Source organism: Porcisia hertigi, chromosome 21, assembly GCF_017918235.1.
Source record: "Porcisia hertigi strain C119 chromosome 21, whole genome shotgun sequence".
Lineage (NCBI taxonomy): Eukaryota > Euglenozoa > Kinetoplastea > Trypanosomatida > Trypanosomatidae > Porcisia > Porcisia hertigi.
The window spans coordinates 657,073-671,688 of record NC_090580.1 but is presented as its reverse complement, the minus strand read 5'-3'; the positions used below and the strand labels follow the sequence as shown (position 1 = coordinate 671,688).

General features: G+C 52.2%; 6 protein-coding genes across 6 annotated transcripts; all 6 read left to right on the top strand.

Moving 5' to 3' along the window:
* Positions 1 to 50: 50 nt before the first annotated feature.
* On the top strand, positions 51 to 746 carry JKF63_05169 (uncharacterized protein; the record flags this gene model as incomplete). Its single annotated transcript, XM_067901138.1, has 1 exon — positions 51 to 746. One exon carries the CDS (start codon positions 51 to 53, stop codon positions 744 to 746), a length of 696 nt encoding a protein of 231 aa, XP_067757501.1.
* Positions 747 to 1,199: 453 nt separating this feature from the next.
* On the top strand, positions 1,200 to 1,931 carry JKF63_05168 (uncharacterized protein; the record flags this gene model as incomplete). Its single annotated transcript, XM_067901137.1, has 1 exon — positions 1,200 to 1,931. The coding sequence occupies one exon, from the start codon at positions 1,200 to 1,202 to the stop codon at positions 1,929 to 1,931; it is 732 nt and encodes a 243-aa protein (XP_067757500.1).
* Positions 1,932 to 2,551: 620 nt separating this feature from the next.
* Positions 2,552 to 4,288, top strand: JKF63_05167 (uncharacterized protein; the record flags this gene model as incomplete). The annotated part of the gene is made up of 1 exon (XM_067901136.1): positions 2,552 to 4,288. One exon carries the CDS (start codon positions 2,552 to 2,554, stop codon positions 4,286 to 4,288), a length of 1,737 nt encoding a protein of 578 aa, XP_067757499.1.
* Positions 4,289 to 9,042: 4,754 nt separating this feature from the next.
* On the top strand, positions 9,043 to 9,501 carry JKF63_05166 (uncharacterized protein; the record flags this gene model as incomplete). The annotated part of the gene is made up of 1 exon (XM_067901135.1): positions 9,043 to 9,501. The coding sequence occupies one exon, from the start codon at positions 9,043 to 9,045 to the stop codon at positions 9,499 to 9,501; it is 459 nt and encodes a 152-aa protein (XP_067757498.1).
* A 775-nt stretch (positions 9,502 to 10,276) lies between these two features.
* JKF63_05165 (uncharacterized protein) lies at positions 10,277 to 11,608 on the top strand (the record flags this gene model as incomplete). The annotated part of the gene is made up of 1 exon (XM_067901134.1): positions 10,277 to 11,608. The coding sequence occupies one exon, from the start codon at positions 10,277 to 10,279 to the stop codon at positions 11,606 to 11,608; it is 1,332 nt and encodes a 443-aa protein (XP_067757497.1).
* A 1,138-nt stretch (positions 11,609 to 12,746) lies between these two features.
* On the top strand, positions 12,747 to 13,640 carry JKF63_05164 (uncharacterized protein; the record flags this gene model as incomplete). Its single annotated transcript, XM_067901133.1, has 1 exon — positions 12,747 to 13,640. One exon carries the CDS (start codon positions 12,747 to 12,749, stop codon positions 13,638 to 13,640), a length of 894 nt encoding a protein of 297 aa, XP_067757496.1.
* Between the last annotated feature and the right edge of the window lie 976 nt (positions 13,641 to 14,616).

Here is a 14,616-nt window from a genome sequence, read left to right as displayed (position 1 = left end):
GTAAATCAATCTTTGTATCTCAAAAAAAAAAAAGAGCGCTGCATCCGAAAATGTCCGAAGCATTTTATGGTCTGACCACGTTCAGCCCTTCGGGAAAGCTGGTTCAGATTGAGTATGCCACGACAGCAGCCGGAAAGGGGACGACTGCGCTGGGGGTGAAAGCCATGGATGGTGTGGTCATTGCTGCGAAGAAAAAGGCGCCCTCGACTCTAATGGATACCACCTCCATTCAGAAGGTTTTCGTATTGGATGAACACGTTGGCTGCACCTACAGCGGCATGGGCCCGGATTGTCGCGTCCTTATCGACTCAGCACGAAAGAACTGCCAGCAGTACAGGCTGACGTACCATGAGCCCATCCCGATCAGTCAGCTGGTGAGGCAGATCAGCGCGCTTTACCAGGAATTTACGCAGTCAGGCGGCGTTCGCCCCTTTGGGTGCTCTCTTTTGGTCTCAGGAGTGGATGCTAACGGTTACCATTTGTATCAGGTGGATCCTAGTGGCACATTCTGGGCGTGGAAGGCGACAGCGATTGGTGCCGGAAGCTCTGATGCAAAGGCATTCTTAGAAAAGCGCTACACTTCGGACATTGAGCTGGAGGACGCTGTACACACAGCTTTGTTGACATTGAAGGAAGGGTTTGATGGCAAAATGACACCAGAAAACACTCAGGTGGGTCGTGTTGTAAGGAACACTTTTGAAATTCTGAGCGTCGATCAATTGCGGGATTACCTGGACCAGATTTAGTTATGGGCATGCATATAGTGTTGCATCACGGAAAGTATATAGAGCCAGGCTTCGTGCAACAACCCCTCCGTGCACTGGATAGGTTCTCTTATTTCAACCATTTTTTTGTTCCCTATCAAATCGCAATATCGGCACTTCACCCCCTCTTTTCTCCGCAACATTCGAGTCGTGTTCTCACAGGTGTCGCACAGAAAGGGGATGCGATTCTGTTGCGTGACGCTGATTCGTCGCCTTACGAGGGTCTTACGTGCTGCATATTTCCGCAGCTGGATTCTGTCCAATTCCCGCGGATGTCGGCCTGAAGCAGTTTTGGGCGCTAATGCCCCATGTGCAGCTCGCTGTCAAGCTTCACCACCATCTGATGAACTTTTCTGCCACTTTTGTTTTGGTTCTTTTTTGTCTAAAGGGACTGATGCTATTTTACTGAGTGTAGTACCAGGACGTCTGGACGTGATGACGACCGAGACTTTTCTACGCAAGGCCTTGTTTGCACGCAGCGCCATTGACCTCTGTGGTAGGAAGATACTCCCGAAGGAGGCTTTTGTCGCTCTTTTGACTCGAGGGCACCTGACCCCGCCACGGTTTCAAATGTCCGATGACGAGGCAGTGAAGTACATGGACACTCTCAAACACGCCAAGATGATTGTGGAGGTGGGTGATTACATATATACTGACGTCAAAGCCGTTGTTGACGCTGTGCATCTGAAAAGTGGCCTCCCCCTCGTACCCGCTGTAAGCAAAAGACTTACGAACATCTACTTCTCACTGTCTGGATCTCTCGCTGCGTTCAACAGGCAGGTTTCATCGGGAGTGGAGAGGACGGTGCGCTTCGAGAAAGAGTTCTGGGCGGCGACAGCACTTGGCAGCAGCATTCAGATGTTCGTGCTCGCATACCTGACATTTCAGGTCTACGGCTGGGATGTGATGGAGCCAGTCACCTTTTTCGTGACAGCTATATCAGCATTGTGTTCATACGCGTACTTTCTTTGCTTTCGCTCTCAGCATTCGTACGAAAGCGTCGACGACCGTTTTGTGCCACGGCTCCTCATGAAGGAGCTCAGCGTGCTACACGTGGACGCAGAGAAGGCGATGCGTGACGTGAAAGCAATGCAAAGGTTGCGGGCTGTTGTTTCGTTGGACGAGGAGCGGGCTTCAAAGCTGGTTGAGGCAACTGTCAAGAAATAGGTTGTCTGAGCGTGTTTTTCGTGTCTCCCGATCGTGGCATCAGCCCTCTTTGGGTATATGTGGCTGTTGATATGCTTTTCGCGATTTGTACTCGTTCAAAAGGTCTTCTTTTCAACGTTGACCGCCGAAGAAGAAACACGACACATGACATACTAAAGAAATCTCTAAGTGCTGGGTGTCGATGCAGTTAGAGGCTACTTGTCCGAGTCTAGGTCAGCACTGCACAAAAGCAAGAGATTGGATAAAGAGTGCCCTTTGATCTGGGCATACGATCCCGCTCTTATTTTGGTGCACCCCATGATTGTGGTGTAGGCGAGTTTTCATGAATGCTCGAATCTCCCCACATCCACTGCTTCTGGTGTACTTTTTCTCCTCCTCTACTACGATGCACTGCTGTTTTCGTTTTTTGTTTCCTTTTTTTTTCTTTTCCATCCACGCAGATGCGAGTGTTGGACTGTTTTAGTTGACCGAGGACACGCTTGCGCCTCGCTGCTCTTTGATTATTTTTTGAAAAAATTCCACTTTTTTTTTAGGGTTCATTTTAAGGCTTTCTTTTCTCCCCCTCTATTTTTCTTCTCTTTCGCGTCTTGCTTGGACTGCAGCGTGCTTGGAGATCCGCAATGGCCTGGACAGTCCACGAGGATGAGCACCAGACGGAGGGGTACGACAATCTTGAGGAGATACTGCAGTACGTGGTGCACACAGAGGAGAGTGCGAATGAGCCCAAGGCCACTGGAAAGTACACCAAAAGTTCGCAGGTGTTCGCAGCGCCTTCTCCGTTAACCGCTGCGGAGCTTAGTTTACCCATTAAGCACCAGTTGACAAATGCTGTGCCGTGGCAGCCACAAAATTATACGCCATCCAACTCTTCTCTCCACAGGATGAGTATTCCCTACACTCCAGCACAGGGCTCACCACAGCATCATCATAACAGTTGCTTCAACGGCAATTACAGCAATCAGTGTGACCGTACACCGAAAGGCATGAACAGTAGCGAGGCTTACCTCCCCTCCCCTTGCGCGGGAAGCCGTGTCATTTGTGCTGGACAGATGAACCACATGATAGCCATGGAGGTAAACAGCATGCCTGTGTGTGACACGATGCAAAAGAAGACCCTCTCCCCACAGGATATGATGGTAGGCGCAGTCTACAGCGACTGGTCAGGAAATAGCAGTAAGCTTTCGCAGAGCGGTGTTCTCACCGCTGATGGTTTGCGAGGCAAGGTGTACGAATCCGCAAAGGATCAGCACGGCTGCCGCTATTTGCAACGGTGGCTTGACACGAATCGTGACCCCAAGGCACTCCAGGTGGTCATGGAGGAAATTATTCCACACGTTGGGGAGCTGATGACGGATCAGTACGCGAATTTTCTCATTCAAAAGCTGTTCGACATCATGCCAGATGATGTGCGGTACAAGGTTGCGATCGTGGCGGCACCACATATTTGTACGATCGCTCTGACTCCGCATGGCACGTTTAGCGTCCAGAAGATGATCGAGACGATCTCGACGCGCGAGGAGATGCGGATCATTTGCGAGGCTCTATCCAAGGATGTGGTCCGGCTAGTCAAGGATGCCCATGGGAACCACGTGATTCAAAAGGTGCTTCAGCGTTTCGATTTTGACGACAAAGAGTACATTTACAGGGCGGTTGCGACGGACTGTGTATCCATCGCGAAAAACAAACAGGGCTGCTGTGTACTGCAGCGTTGCCTGGAGTATGCTTCACCACAACAGAAGGCTGCCCTTGTTGATCAGGTACTGGCTTGTTGCCTGCAAATTGTCCAGGATCCATTCGGCAACTATGTTCTCCAGTACGTCCTGGAGGTACACGACAGTAAGATAAACGACACGATTGCTCTTGCGTTTCTCCCTCATCTGGTAGAGTTGTCCATGAACAAATTTAGCTCCAACGTGATGGAGAAGGTTTTGCGCGGTGCCTCGAGGCCAGTGCAGATTGCATACGTGGAGGAGATGTGCAACCCGGAGATTATATCCCACCTCATTCAAGACGACTTTGGCAACTACGTTCTGCAAACGGCACTCACGATCAACGCACCGGCACAGGTAGAGCAACTCGTGAGTGCCATTCGCCCATTTATGCAGCTGATAAGGAACGCACCGTACGCAAAGAAGATGGAGGGAAAGATGGTTGCTGTTGCACGTAAGATGGAGGGGAGGGGCTCTCATACATCCCGGGAATACGAGATTCTTGCACACCAAGGTAGGGAGAGCAGTCCACCTGGAAAAGTTGACTGCTCTCCCAACTACAGACGGCACTATTTGGGGAGTGCAGAGCAGCAGCAGCAGCAGCAGAAGCCGCAGTATCATCAACGTACGTCATGGGAAACATTATAGTCTTTTTTTTTGCCAGCACTGGAGGCCGGTTGTATTCGACGGACGTGGCGGGGGGGGCTTCGACTTTACAAACATGTTTAGCGTCCTTGAGCGTTGCTGGCACCTTCTCCCCCATCCCCATTGTCATCACTGAGCAGAAAGATGGAGCAGATCGGAGAGGGCAAAGTTTAATTGAGCTGCGTTGCTCGTGACAGACGCTTTCCTTGAACTCTCTATAATCTCTCTTTTTTCCCTTCTGCGTGCTTGCCTTCTCATGAAGGATGGGGGAGATGCCTGGCATCAGAAGAAATGAAGAAAAGGGGGGAGGGGGGAGAGAGTAATCCCTCTCCCATTCACGTGTGAGGAAGTCGAGTGCGAAGTAAGTGATAATAGGCTGTTTGTGTACACTGCGTGTCTAACGTCCCCCGAATATGTGTAAGTGAAGGCCCTTGATGAAGTATATTCTCTTTCCGTTTTTTTTCCTTTTCGCCCCTTAGCCGTGTTCTTTTCCAATTCGGTCTCATATGGTGTTGCCTCTTTCCTTTCCTTTCACCTTTCCATTGTGCACCCTTGCTGACAGATGTGGTGTGTGGCGGGGGCAATGCCACACCGCGGGGTATCGGGGGGAGGGGGTGGGGTGGGTTTGATGCTCACGCCGTGCGGAGGGTATGCAGTCCGCCTTCACACCCCTTCAATCAGTGAGCCACTTCTGCTGACGACAGCGTCAGGTGCCGACGACGTAGGGAGGCACGGGCCGTGTGTCGCTGGTGACGTCGGCGCTCAGGCCCCCGGGGACGGCTGTGTGTGTGTTGGAGAGGGACTTGAGACAATGACCGTGCCTCTGGCATCCATACGATGGGGGGGGTGACACCGTCGAGGGGTCCGCAGCGCATCCCACCTGGCCCTCGCTGCCTGCTGGCAAGGAGGGCTGAGTCATTCTAAGGGATGCACCGCACCGCATGGCAACTCACCGAACCGACCAGTGGATAGAGTTTGAGGCAAAGGCCATTTTTTCCCATGGTCGGGTCAGCAACGCTCTCATGCGCGTCTGTCTCACTGTCTGACACCGCGTGGATGGGCCTTTGACAGGCCCTGCAGCGGTGGGAAGGGGAGGGGTGGGGGGCGGATGGGAGGAGAGAAGCAGGGAGTCGAGCTGAACTGTAGTAGGGCGGCATGTATGCATTTCAACGAACATCTTTTAAGTCACTGTAAAGTGTGTACATTCGTCCTTTTCCCCTTCTGAAGGGCGGGGTAAACGCGTTTACACGCGTATGTAATGTATGTAATGAGTGTCTGTGTTTGTGTACTTCTGCTAATGATATTTTTTTTTCAGATTTCTCTTTATTACTGCTTTGCACCAATGCTGTCGTGGAGAAGGAAAAAGAATTAAAAGAGCCTTGGGAGGGGGCCGAAAGACGTCGGCGGGTGTTCTCCGTGTTTGTGTCTGCTCATTTGTGTTTAACGCAACTATCAGCCCGTGCTTGGTCATTTATCCTTCGTTCCCCCCTCAAACTCTCTCTTGTTTTAGCAGACATCCACCACCCGACCGACATAAATATCGCGCGTGTCTTTCTCACGCGCGATACTTTTTTTATTCGTGTTTCGCAATGGTGTGTGTACGTTCACTCTCCACCGGCTCATGCACGCACAACCACACACTTTAATTGTGAAGAAGAAAAATTCGTGTGTGTGTGTGTGTGTGCATGTGTGCATGTGTGTGTCTCCTCAGAGCCGAAGGGCTGCACCTTGGGGGTGGGCGGAGCTGCTGCTGTTGAGCGGCATGCGTTTAATTGTATATCCCTTCCTTTTTTTTTCAGGAATGTTGGTGCAGAGGAAGGGGCCGCTTTCTCTGCACAAACTTTCGTTCTTTTTGTTGTTGTGGTAATCTGATGGCAGCACACAGACATGAGTACACGCATATAGACAGACCCATCCACGCACCCATCGCACGTACATGTCCATTACAGAGGGTCTCTTGTTCGCATTTTTCTCTCACACCGCGTTTTGTTTATCGTATTACGGGAAGAAGGGACTTGTCAGCAGTGGGGTTGACGGGGTAGGTAGATGAGGTAAAAGATTGCGAGAAGGGGTGAACAGCACGAATGCTGCTGTGTCCTGCATCTTATCGGACCTTTCACAGAACTTTTCTTCTCACAAGTGGCCTTTTTTTTTCCCCGAACGGTGGTTCGGTGCCCTCCCTTCTTAATCTACTTGCCGCTACACACTCTCATGACTCTAATTTTACTACTACTACTACTACTACTGCTCCTGCTGCTGCTGCGCACACCTGGCTGGTGTTGCAGTCCGACCGCCCCCCCCCCCCTCCCTCCCCCACTTTCGTTGTCTCGGAGGTGCTTTTTTCCGTGTTTTTCTCCTATGGGTTGCTGCTTTTGTAATGGGCAGTGGCTGGCGGGAGGCGGGTGTGCGTGTTTGTGTGCGCATGTGAATTACCGCTGTGTTTCTCAAGATAACACGCGGAGGAGAGCACAACAGAGAGGGAAACATGAACACACACACACACACACACACACACGTCAGGAGGGGAACACCATTTTTTCCTTCCCACCAGAGGCGACACGGCAACACAAAATGTCTATCCACCCGATGGTGAGGGAGAAATAGTGCATTGCAGACAAAAATGCAGGAGTGGTTTGAAAAAAAAGAGAAACGATGAAAAAAGAGGGGGGATCGAAGTAAGATGTCAAGCAAAGGCTTATCTCAGACTCAACGAAAAAACACATAGACAAATTGCGTCATGATAGAGCGATAGAAGGGGGAGCGCAGATCCAAACAAGCTTAGAGCGGAGCGAAAGCCGATTAGCGACGACCTTTAACTTATTGGGCCCTTGCGTCTACTGGTCAGCGTTGCTCGCGCTACGGTGTGCAAGAGCATGCGCAACCTGTTACCACTGCCCATACAGACATCTGCGCTTCTGGGATAGGTTGGCTCTCTTTCTCCTATACATAACTGTTAAAGACACTCCATCATGCCAGAACCGCTCTCTCTTTTTTTTTGCTCTTTTTTATTTTATGTTTTATACCGTTGTATTTGTTCTGCTTCATTCGTGCAACTCTTCTTGCGCTTCTTCTCTATATATCACTGGCATTTCGTGCCTCCTATCCACCCCCTTTCTATGTACACTTCTTCGAAAGTCTCTGTCGCAGGCTCTCCTCCACGCTTCCGTGTATGACACAAAAGGCTGCATGTTTGCAACCACGAGAGACTCAGCCGGTCCGGAATCCTTTTCTCTCTCACTGTTCTGAGGGGGCGCGGGGTTCACGCATCCCAGTCGTATATATATATTTTTTTCGCTTGTTGCTCGTTCTTGCAAACGCCTGCGACACCAGGCTGGAGTATATTTATTTCGTTTTCTTCCGTTTTTTCTCCTGATTAGCGCACACAGCCCTCGTCCCCCCCCCCCCCCCCGCCAAATTTCCCTGTCTTTCCCCTGAATTTCTCAAAAATACAGAAGTGCGCCCTTTTCTGTTTTCTTCCTCTTTTTAAAATTAAAAAATTATATCTTGGCGCTTTCCCTGCGAAGTGTTCTGCTGTGGGGCCGCTTGTACGATTGAGCAGATTGTGGTCCACACAGCATCAGACGGTCAAGCTTTTCTGTACAGCAGCAGCGAGCGACGGGCTCGTTTTTGCTGATCAGTGAACACAGAATAAAAAAAAAACGATTTCCCGAATAGGAATGCCATAGGGTGAGAGCCTGCAAAAAGGGTGTGTGTGTGTGTGTGTGTGTGCGTGCGTGGGTGCACGGGATGCATGAAAGAGGGATGGTCTAATGCGTGATGTCACTTGTACATTTTTTATTTTCTCTCGGTTATACACCCTCTAAAGTGGTTACTTTTCCGGGTTTTACCGCTGATATGGCCCCCTTTCGTGCACTGCTGTCAAAAAAGACATCCGTGTTCAGGGAATGCAGACAAGTTGAAAAAAAAGCTCACGAGCAACATAAGAAGTGGGATATGGGGGTATCGGTGGCGACGGGAATGGGTCTGTAGGACCTGGAAAGAGCCGTGCACAAGACAAACCCACCGGCTTCCACTGCCGCCGTACGCGTCCTTATCGATCTCTCCATATATGCACAGACGCGCGTCGAAGTGCGTCGTTTACGACATGACGAGGGTATCCCACTGGTGGCGGTTGTGCGCGCCTCCTTGAGAGGCTGCTTCCGTTTTTCTCCTCACGTCAGCGCCATCTCGCCTCCCCCGTCCTCTGGTGACGCTTTTCTTTTCCCTTTCTTCTGCAGGGGGTTCGACATGTGATGGCATTGATGGAGCAGATGATACGGGGAGAGAACCACGCTACAGAAAGCTTAACTGTCGCGTGAAGTGCACTACGGTGACACCTCTCTCTCTCTCTCTCGTGTGTGTCTCTCTCTTTCCGTCCCCTTCCTCTTTACCGCACTTTCACGTGTTATGCAGCGGTGCCCTCTTTTTTTCCCCATCCTCTTTTTCTACTTCCACAGAAACACACGCCCACGTACGCACAGACAGAGGGACATCTACACAGTTATGTGTACACACGGTTTTATTACCCCTGAGAATCAGTTGTTTCCAGCGCATCTCGCTTCCCTTCGTTGGCTCTCCACCCCCCCTTTTCACATTTTCCCATTTCGTCGGCATCAACGTGGTGTTGGGCCGCCCCCCTACTCTTTCGATCGTTGTTCAACTGCTCTTCATGCCCGTGCGTTGCCTCACGTTGCACCGCAGTGGGTTATAGTCACGGTATTTTCATGCGAGAGGAGAGTTGTATGAATCCACCGCGCATGGAAGACCGTTGTTTATTTCAGTTTGAAATCATCGATCTTCGACTGGACACCTTGGAGACATTGGCCCGCGAGCAGTGCCAATGGAATACACGGATGGAGGGCCGCTTGAGTGAGCTCAAAGCACGAGTGACTTCTTTACCCCAGCTCTTCTCACCAGAGACAGTGCACAAGGAACGAACCGTTAGCGGTGACGACGACGAGAGGAAAGCGACGAGTGCCTCGCTCTCAGCTGATAGGATCGAATCCCCAGCGTCCATCTCCCCAGCAGACGATTCCACCGCCCCAATGTGCGACTACTGCTTCTTTTTTTCACACAACTGCTTCCCGTGCCCCCGTTGTGGGCGTGAGTGGTACTGCAGCGCTGCCTGTCAGCGACTACGCCACCGCTACCATGCTTCTCGATGCGGACGCCAGTGTGCACTTCTGGGGCGTCTTGGATCGAAGTTCATTGAATAGTCTGCCCTTCTGAGTTTGCGTTGCTTTGCCATAAACCTCTATGCGTATCAATGTGTGCACGGTTTTGCTATGGTTCGCCTTTATCCACTCATTATGATCACCCCGCACCGTCCATTGTGTTGTTGCTCTTCTTCTTTCACCTGTACTGTATCATTATCGCCGTCAAAGAATTTGCCTTCTTTTTTTTCCCTGCGCTACACTCCTCCTTCGCTGCTCGGGTTCTTGCCTTGGTTTCCTAGTGAAGTCTGTGTTGGTGGCTCGCCGTCGCCTCTCTCCGGCGACCACACACGTGTCCATCTGTGTGTGTGTGTGTGCATTTTTTTTGTTTACTTCGTCGTATCGGGCGATACGTGTGCGACGTTAATCGACCAGCTACTTTGCCCCTTTAAGCGGCTGGCCGGTTTTCATCCGCACACATTGGGCACTCGAGGGCCTTTTTTTTGATACTTCTCTTCGGCGTTTGTGCGCGGACAGGGCTGCTGTTACGTTGGATGTGCACGCGAACACACGCCTGCTTTCACAGAGGGGTCTTCACTGCGTGCTACTTTGTTGTGTACTCACACACTCACTACCTTTTTTTCTTTCTCTCTCACACACACGGTCACTGCTTTTATTTCCCTCTTTTTGTTTTCTCTACATGCCCTCCGATGCCGTGGACGGCACGGGTGTAACCGTTTTTTTTGCTATATTTTACGCCAAACACACGTAGATTAGCGACATCTCACCAACGGCTACAACGCCAGGCTCCCCTCTTCCCCTTGTGCACATCAGAGCGATGGACGCAGAGGATATTCGCCAGTTGGCAATCAACGTCTCGTCAGACGACATCGCAGTCTCGAGGGATGCCACGAAGCGACTGCAGCAGTTTCTTGCGCCGCAGCGGATTATTGACTTGTTGAAGGATGCCTCGTCAATACACACACTGCGCGTACTTATAGAGGAGATGGAAGCCGTCAGTAATGCAGACCTTTTTCACCTCATTGGACCAGCGCTCGTCGACATGTTCACTCAACCGTCGGGAGATAACAAAGCGACTCTGTTAGCACCCACTTCCAACTTCCTCATGGGGTTCGTCGTGCGGTCAGCCGCGGCCCCTGATGTGGCCGTCGCTGGAAGTATGGTAAAGCCATTGTATCGACTCATTGCTATCACCTCTGACAGTGCGGAAGCAGCCGCATTTCTTGGGACCTGCCTGGATGCCAACTTTCGCAGCGAGAAAGTACTTCGGCTGTTCGATTGCGATGCTGTAGAGGCCGCAGAGAACAAAAACATGGCCTCCTTTCTGGAGCAGTGGACTTCTCTGCTTCACTTCATGTTCGATGCTACGCTGGCATCTTTTGAAACGGACCCGCTGCTCCACGCCAACTATCTCGTGGCAAGCGCTGTGGCGTGTCGCACGGTTGCCATGCCATTTACACTGCGGCAGCGATTGATGGACTCACTGCACGCGGGCGACAGCGCCTTGGACTTTTCATTTGTTTGCCACTTCTGGGGCATTGTGCTGCTCCGTCACGAGGCAAACGGCCAACGCGACGCTGCAGCTTGCGTGTCGACCGTGATGCCATTCGTGAAGGAGACCGAGGGGTGTGAGGAGGCCACCGAGGCCATCTTTGGTCTTCTGGGGTCAGCCGCCTCAACGCAAGCCGGTTGGAATGCCGTCACTATGCAGTTACCATGTCAAACACTACAGGTGCGACTCTCCAGCGCCTCGTCTTCCCTCCGTCAGTCCACATTGCACCTAATGCTGTCTATGTTGACCTCACCGCACATGAACGCGTCGTTCTTCTCCAAAGACTTGTTGCTAGAGGCTTGGCAGACGCGCACTTCCCCCGATGACGCCGTGCGCCTTGCTCTCTGGCAGGTGGTGAATGCAGCGCTTCTGCAGGAGATGTTGAGTGAGGTCCTGGGCCCCGTGTGCGCATCTTTCTTGAGCAGCGGTGCTCACGAAGAGGAGGTTGCAATTCGATCGCTGAAGCTCACCGCTGCCGAGCATCTTTTACGCCACTCCACACTCCATGAGAGCGTCAAAACTCGCCTTTCACAGGTTGTCGAGCGTGGCCTCTATCCTGCCGGCTCCAGCGGTGTCTCACTCATGACGAAGGACTAAGCCGGCCGTTGAAGTGGACAGGGCACCCGCTTTACCGTTGTTCTGGACTGCTCCTCGATCCTCCGGGGCGTGTGGGCGTGTAATTCTCTACCCGCTCTCGCTTTTTTCGGGCTCCCCCCAGTTGCTGTGCACCTGTCCCCACATCCCTTCGCACGTACGGGCGCGCGCGCCTGCACACACACACACACACACACACACACACGTACGTACGTACGTGCGTTCGACATGTGAGTTCTATGTCTCTCCCGCTATTTCGTTTCGCGGGTTGGATACTCTCAAGTGACCTGGGTGCGCAGGCTTTCACACAAAGGCATGAGCTGCAGACCACAGAGACTGGCCCTGGCGGGTGCAGCATCTAATGGAGTGGCGGGCTTGTATGTCTCTCCACGGCTTCGCTCTTCCCCTACCAAGATGTGTTGGCCGTTGCTGCTCATCATGTCAGGCAAATCGAAACTTTCCGCTTTCGTATCGTTCACCACTTGCTGAGCGTCGCCGTGAGCCGTCTTGTGACTATGAATGCCTGGGTAGCGGGAGGTTTCCAGGATATATCTGACGTGCTTCTTCACTCGCAGATCGCTGCGCGTTTCTGCACTTGCCAGTGGGTCACTCTTTCTCTCCCCTTCTCTCACCTGTGCATCTTCTATCCCGCATCTTCGCTGCACTGGTTACTTATCTTGCATCATGACGGTGCTCATTCGATTTGCATCTATACTCCGTACCCCACCCCACCCCACCCCACCCCACCCCACCCATGCAATTGTCTTCCTGCCTGTTGCGCCTCAGCTGCGCGCGTGTGTTGAAGTGTGTGCCTGCCGTTTTACGGCTTATTAGCCCCTCTTCAACTCCCCCTCTAGCGCCACTTTTCGGTGAATGAGGTGCCACAACACGAAGCGCTCGGATAACATCCATTTTCTTCACACTTCCATCTTTCGTATTTTCTGGAGAGTTGACGTCTAGTACGCGCGTGTGTGTGTGTGTGTGTGTGGAGCGGCGAATAGTCCACTGCGGCGGTCGATCCTCGATCCCACCGATTTTCTTCTCGCCAGGCATCACCGCAGCTTCTACTCAGTTTGCCGCATCGTTGGTGAACGCGCCGTATTGCACATTTCCAAGCGGTGACCCTTGCCACGCCACAGCGATGCCCGCGCGTGAAAAGGCAGTTGTGCTTATCGACGGCCCAGCCGTGGTTCACCGGTGGTACCACCGATGGAGCTACACAAAGGAAAGGTATGGCGCGCCTGTCGATGTGAAACAGTTTGCTTTCAAGAATGCGCGCTTTTTGATTGCAGTGGCCCATAGCTTTGATCCGGCACACATGGCGCAGCATCTCTTATCTCCGCAGACGGAGTATGTACACACACCCAAGCGCAACAGGGTCATCGTGTGCTTTGACCACGGCGACGGAGGTCGGCGGCAGATCTACGCCGACTATAAGGCGAATAGGCTGCAGAAAACCGTTACACCTGAGTTTCTGTTAATGGAGAGGATGGCGAAGAAAGTGTTCGCCGACGAGCCGCGCGGGTCGCTTCTGCTGGTGCCCGATTGCGACGCGCGACTGGCAAAACTCAACGCGGAGGCCGACGATATGATTGCCACTCTCGCTTTCTTTAATCAGCAGTGCAGAAGGCCAACGGTCGTCATGTCGCACGACTATGACTTGTATCAGCTTGTGGACGAGTCGAAGAAGAGCTACCATTATGACATCCGTACTAAGCATCTCGTATCGGAGAGGGGCGTGATAGAGCGCGTCGGGGTGCACCCGAAACTGGTGCGCGACTTCAAGTCATTGGCTGGAGATTCGTCGGATAACATTCCCGGCGTTGATGGCATCGGCAAGATGCGAGCGTGCAACCTCTTGAAGAAGTACGGCGACTTGGACGGAGTTCTTTTTAAAGGCGTCAAGAGTGAAACCGGTCGCCTCGGTGAACTGCTCAACGAGGGAGTAAAGATGGCGCAGCTCTCGCGCCAGTTGGTGGACTTCCGTATGTGCCCAAAAGTAATCAAAGTGTGCGAGTCGTTCATGGAGAATTGAGCGGCTGTCGAGGGGGAAGAGGACGGCGAAATGCTCGTCAGGGCTGACGCAGGAGAGGGGGGGTGGGGGTGGGTGGGTGGGTGGGTAGAAGCTGTCAAAGGAACCGTTCGAAATGTCTGAGATAGTGTCCCACAAGGCAGAGCTGTGGAGGCTCAAACGTGGCTGCTTGCCCGTCCACCGCCCGAGAACTTGCATCTACATCTTTGCAGCCTTTCCGAGCGGGATGCGCTTTAGCATACTTCACCTCCTTTTTTTTCGATTTTCTACTCTCTTCCCCCGAGCAAGTCACACAATTCACGCACCTGACAGCTGGCGATCCGCCATCTGTTTCATATATTTTGAGGGGTTTCCCAGCCGTTGCTGCTTCGACCACCGCAGCGGCCAGCGCTGCAGTCAGCATTGTGTGGCCATAGAGTATGGGATTTTGGGAGGTCCTAGGATGAATGAGTACTGTGGTCATGACACATTAAACCATAGATTTCTCTAGACTCCGTGCGTGAGTGTGAGTGCTTTTTTTCCCCCTCTTTCGGGTACGTTAAGTGTGCGTATTGTACTGAGCGTCTGCTTTCGTGCGGTTCTGCTGGGTACACACTAGAAAGGCGCGCTGAGTGCTCTTTGATAGATTAACAGCATATTGAAAGTGACCTCCAAGACAATCAGGACAAGTGAGAAAGATGTGAGAAGGCTTCGTGTGCGGGGGGGGGGCGAAGTGCCGAGAAGGCTGCTCGGCGGACTGAACGTACGTGGGGAAGGGGTAACACCTTGGTCACGCCGAGGCGTAGGTGAAGATGCGCTCGAGGAATATCTTGTCCGCCCTCCTCCCTCCCTCCCAACTTCTGTATGCGTGTCGCGTAGTCAACGGGGGTTGCCCACACTCTCGCGTACATCACTACGTGTTGTAGATCATTTTGCATTCTTTTATCCAACTTTCCCCTAGCCGGTCTTTTCAAACTCCTCTTTTCCCTTCCCTTTTACT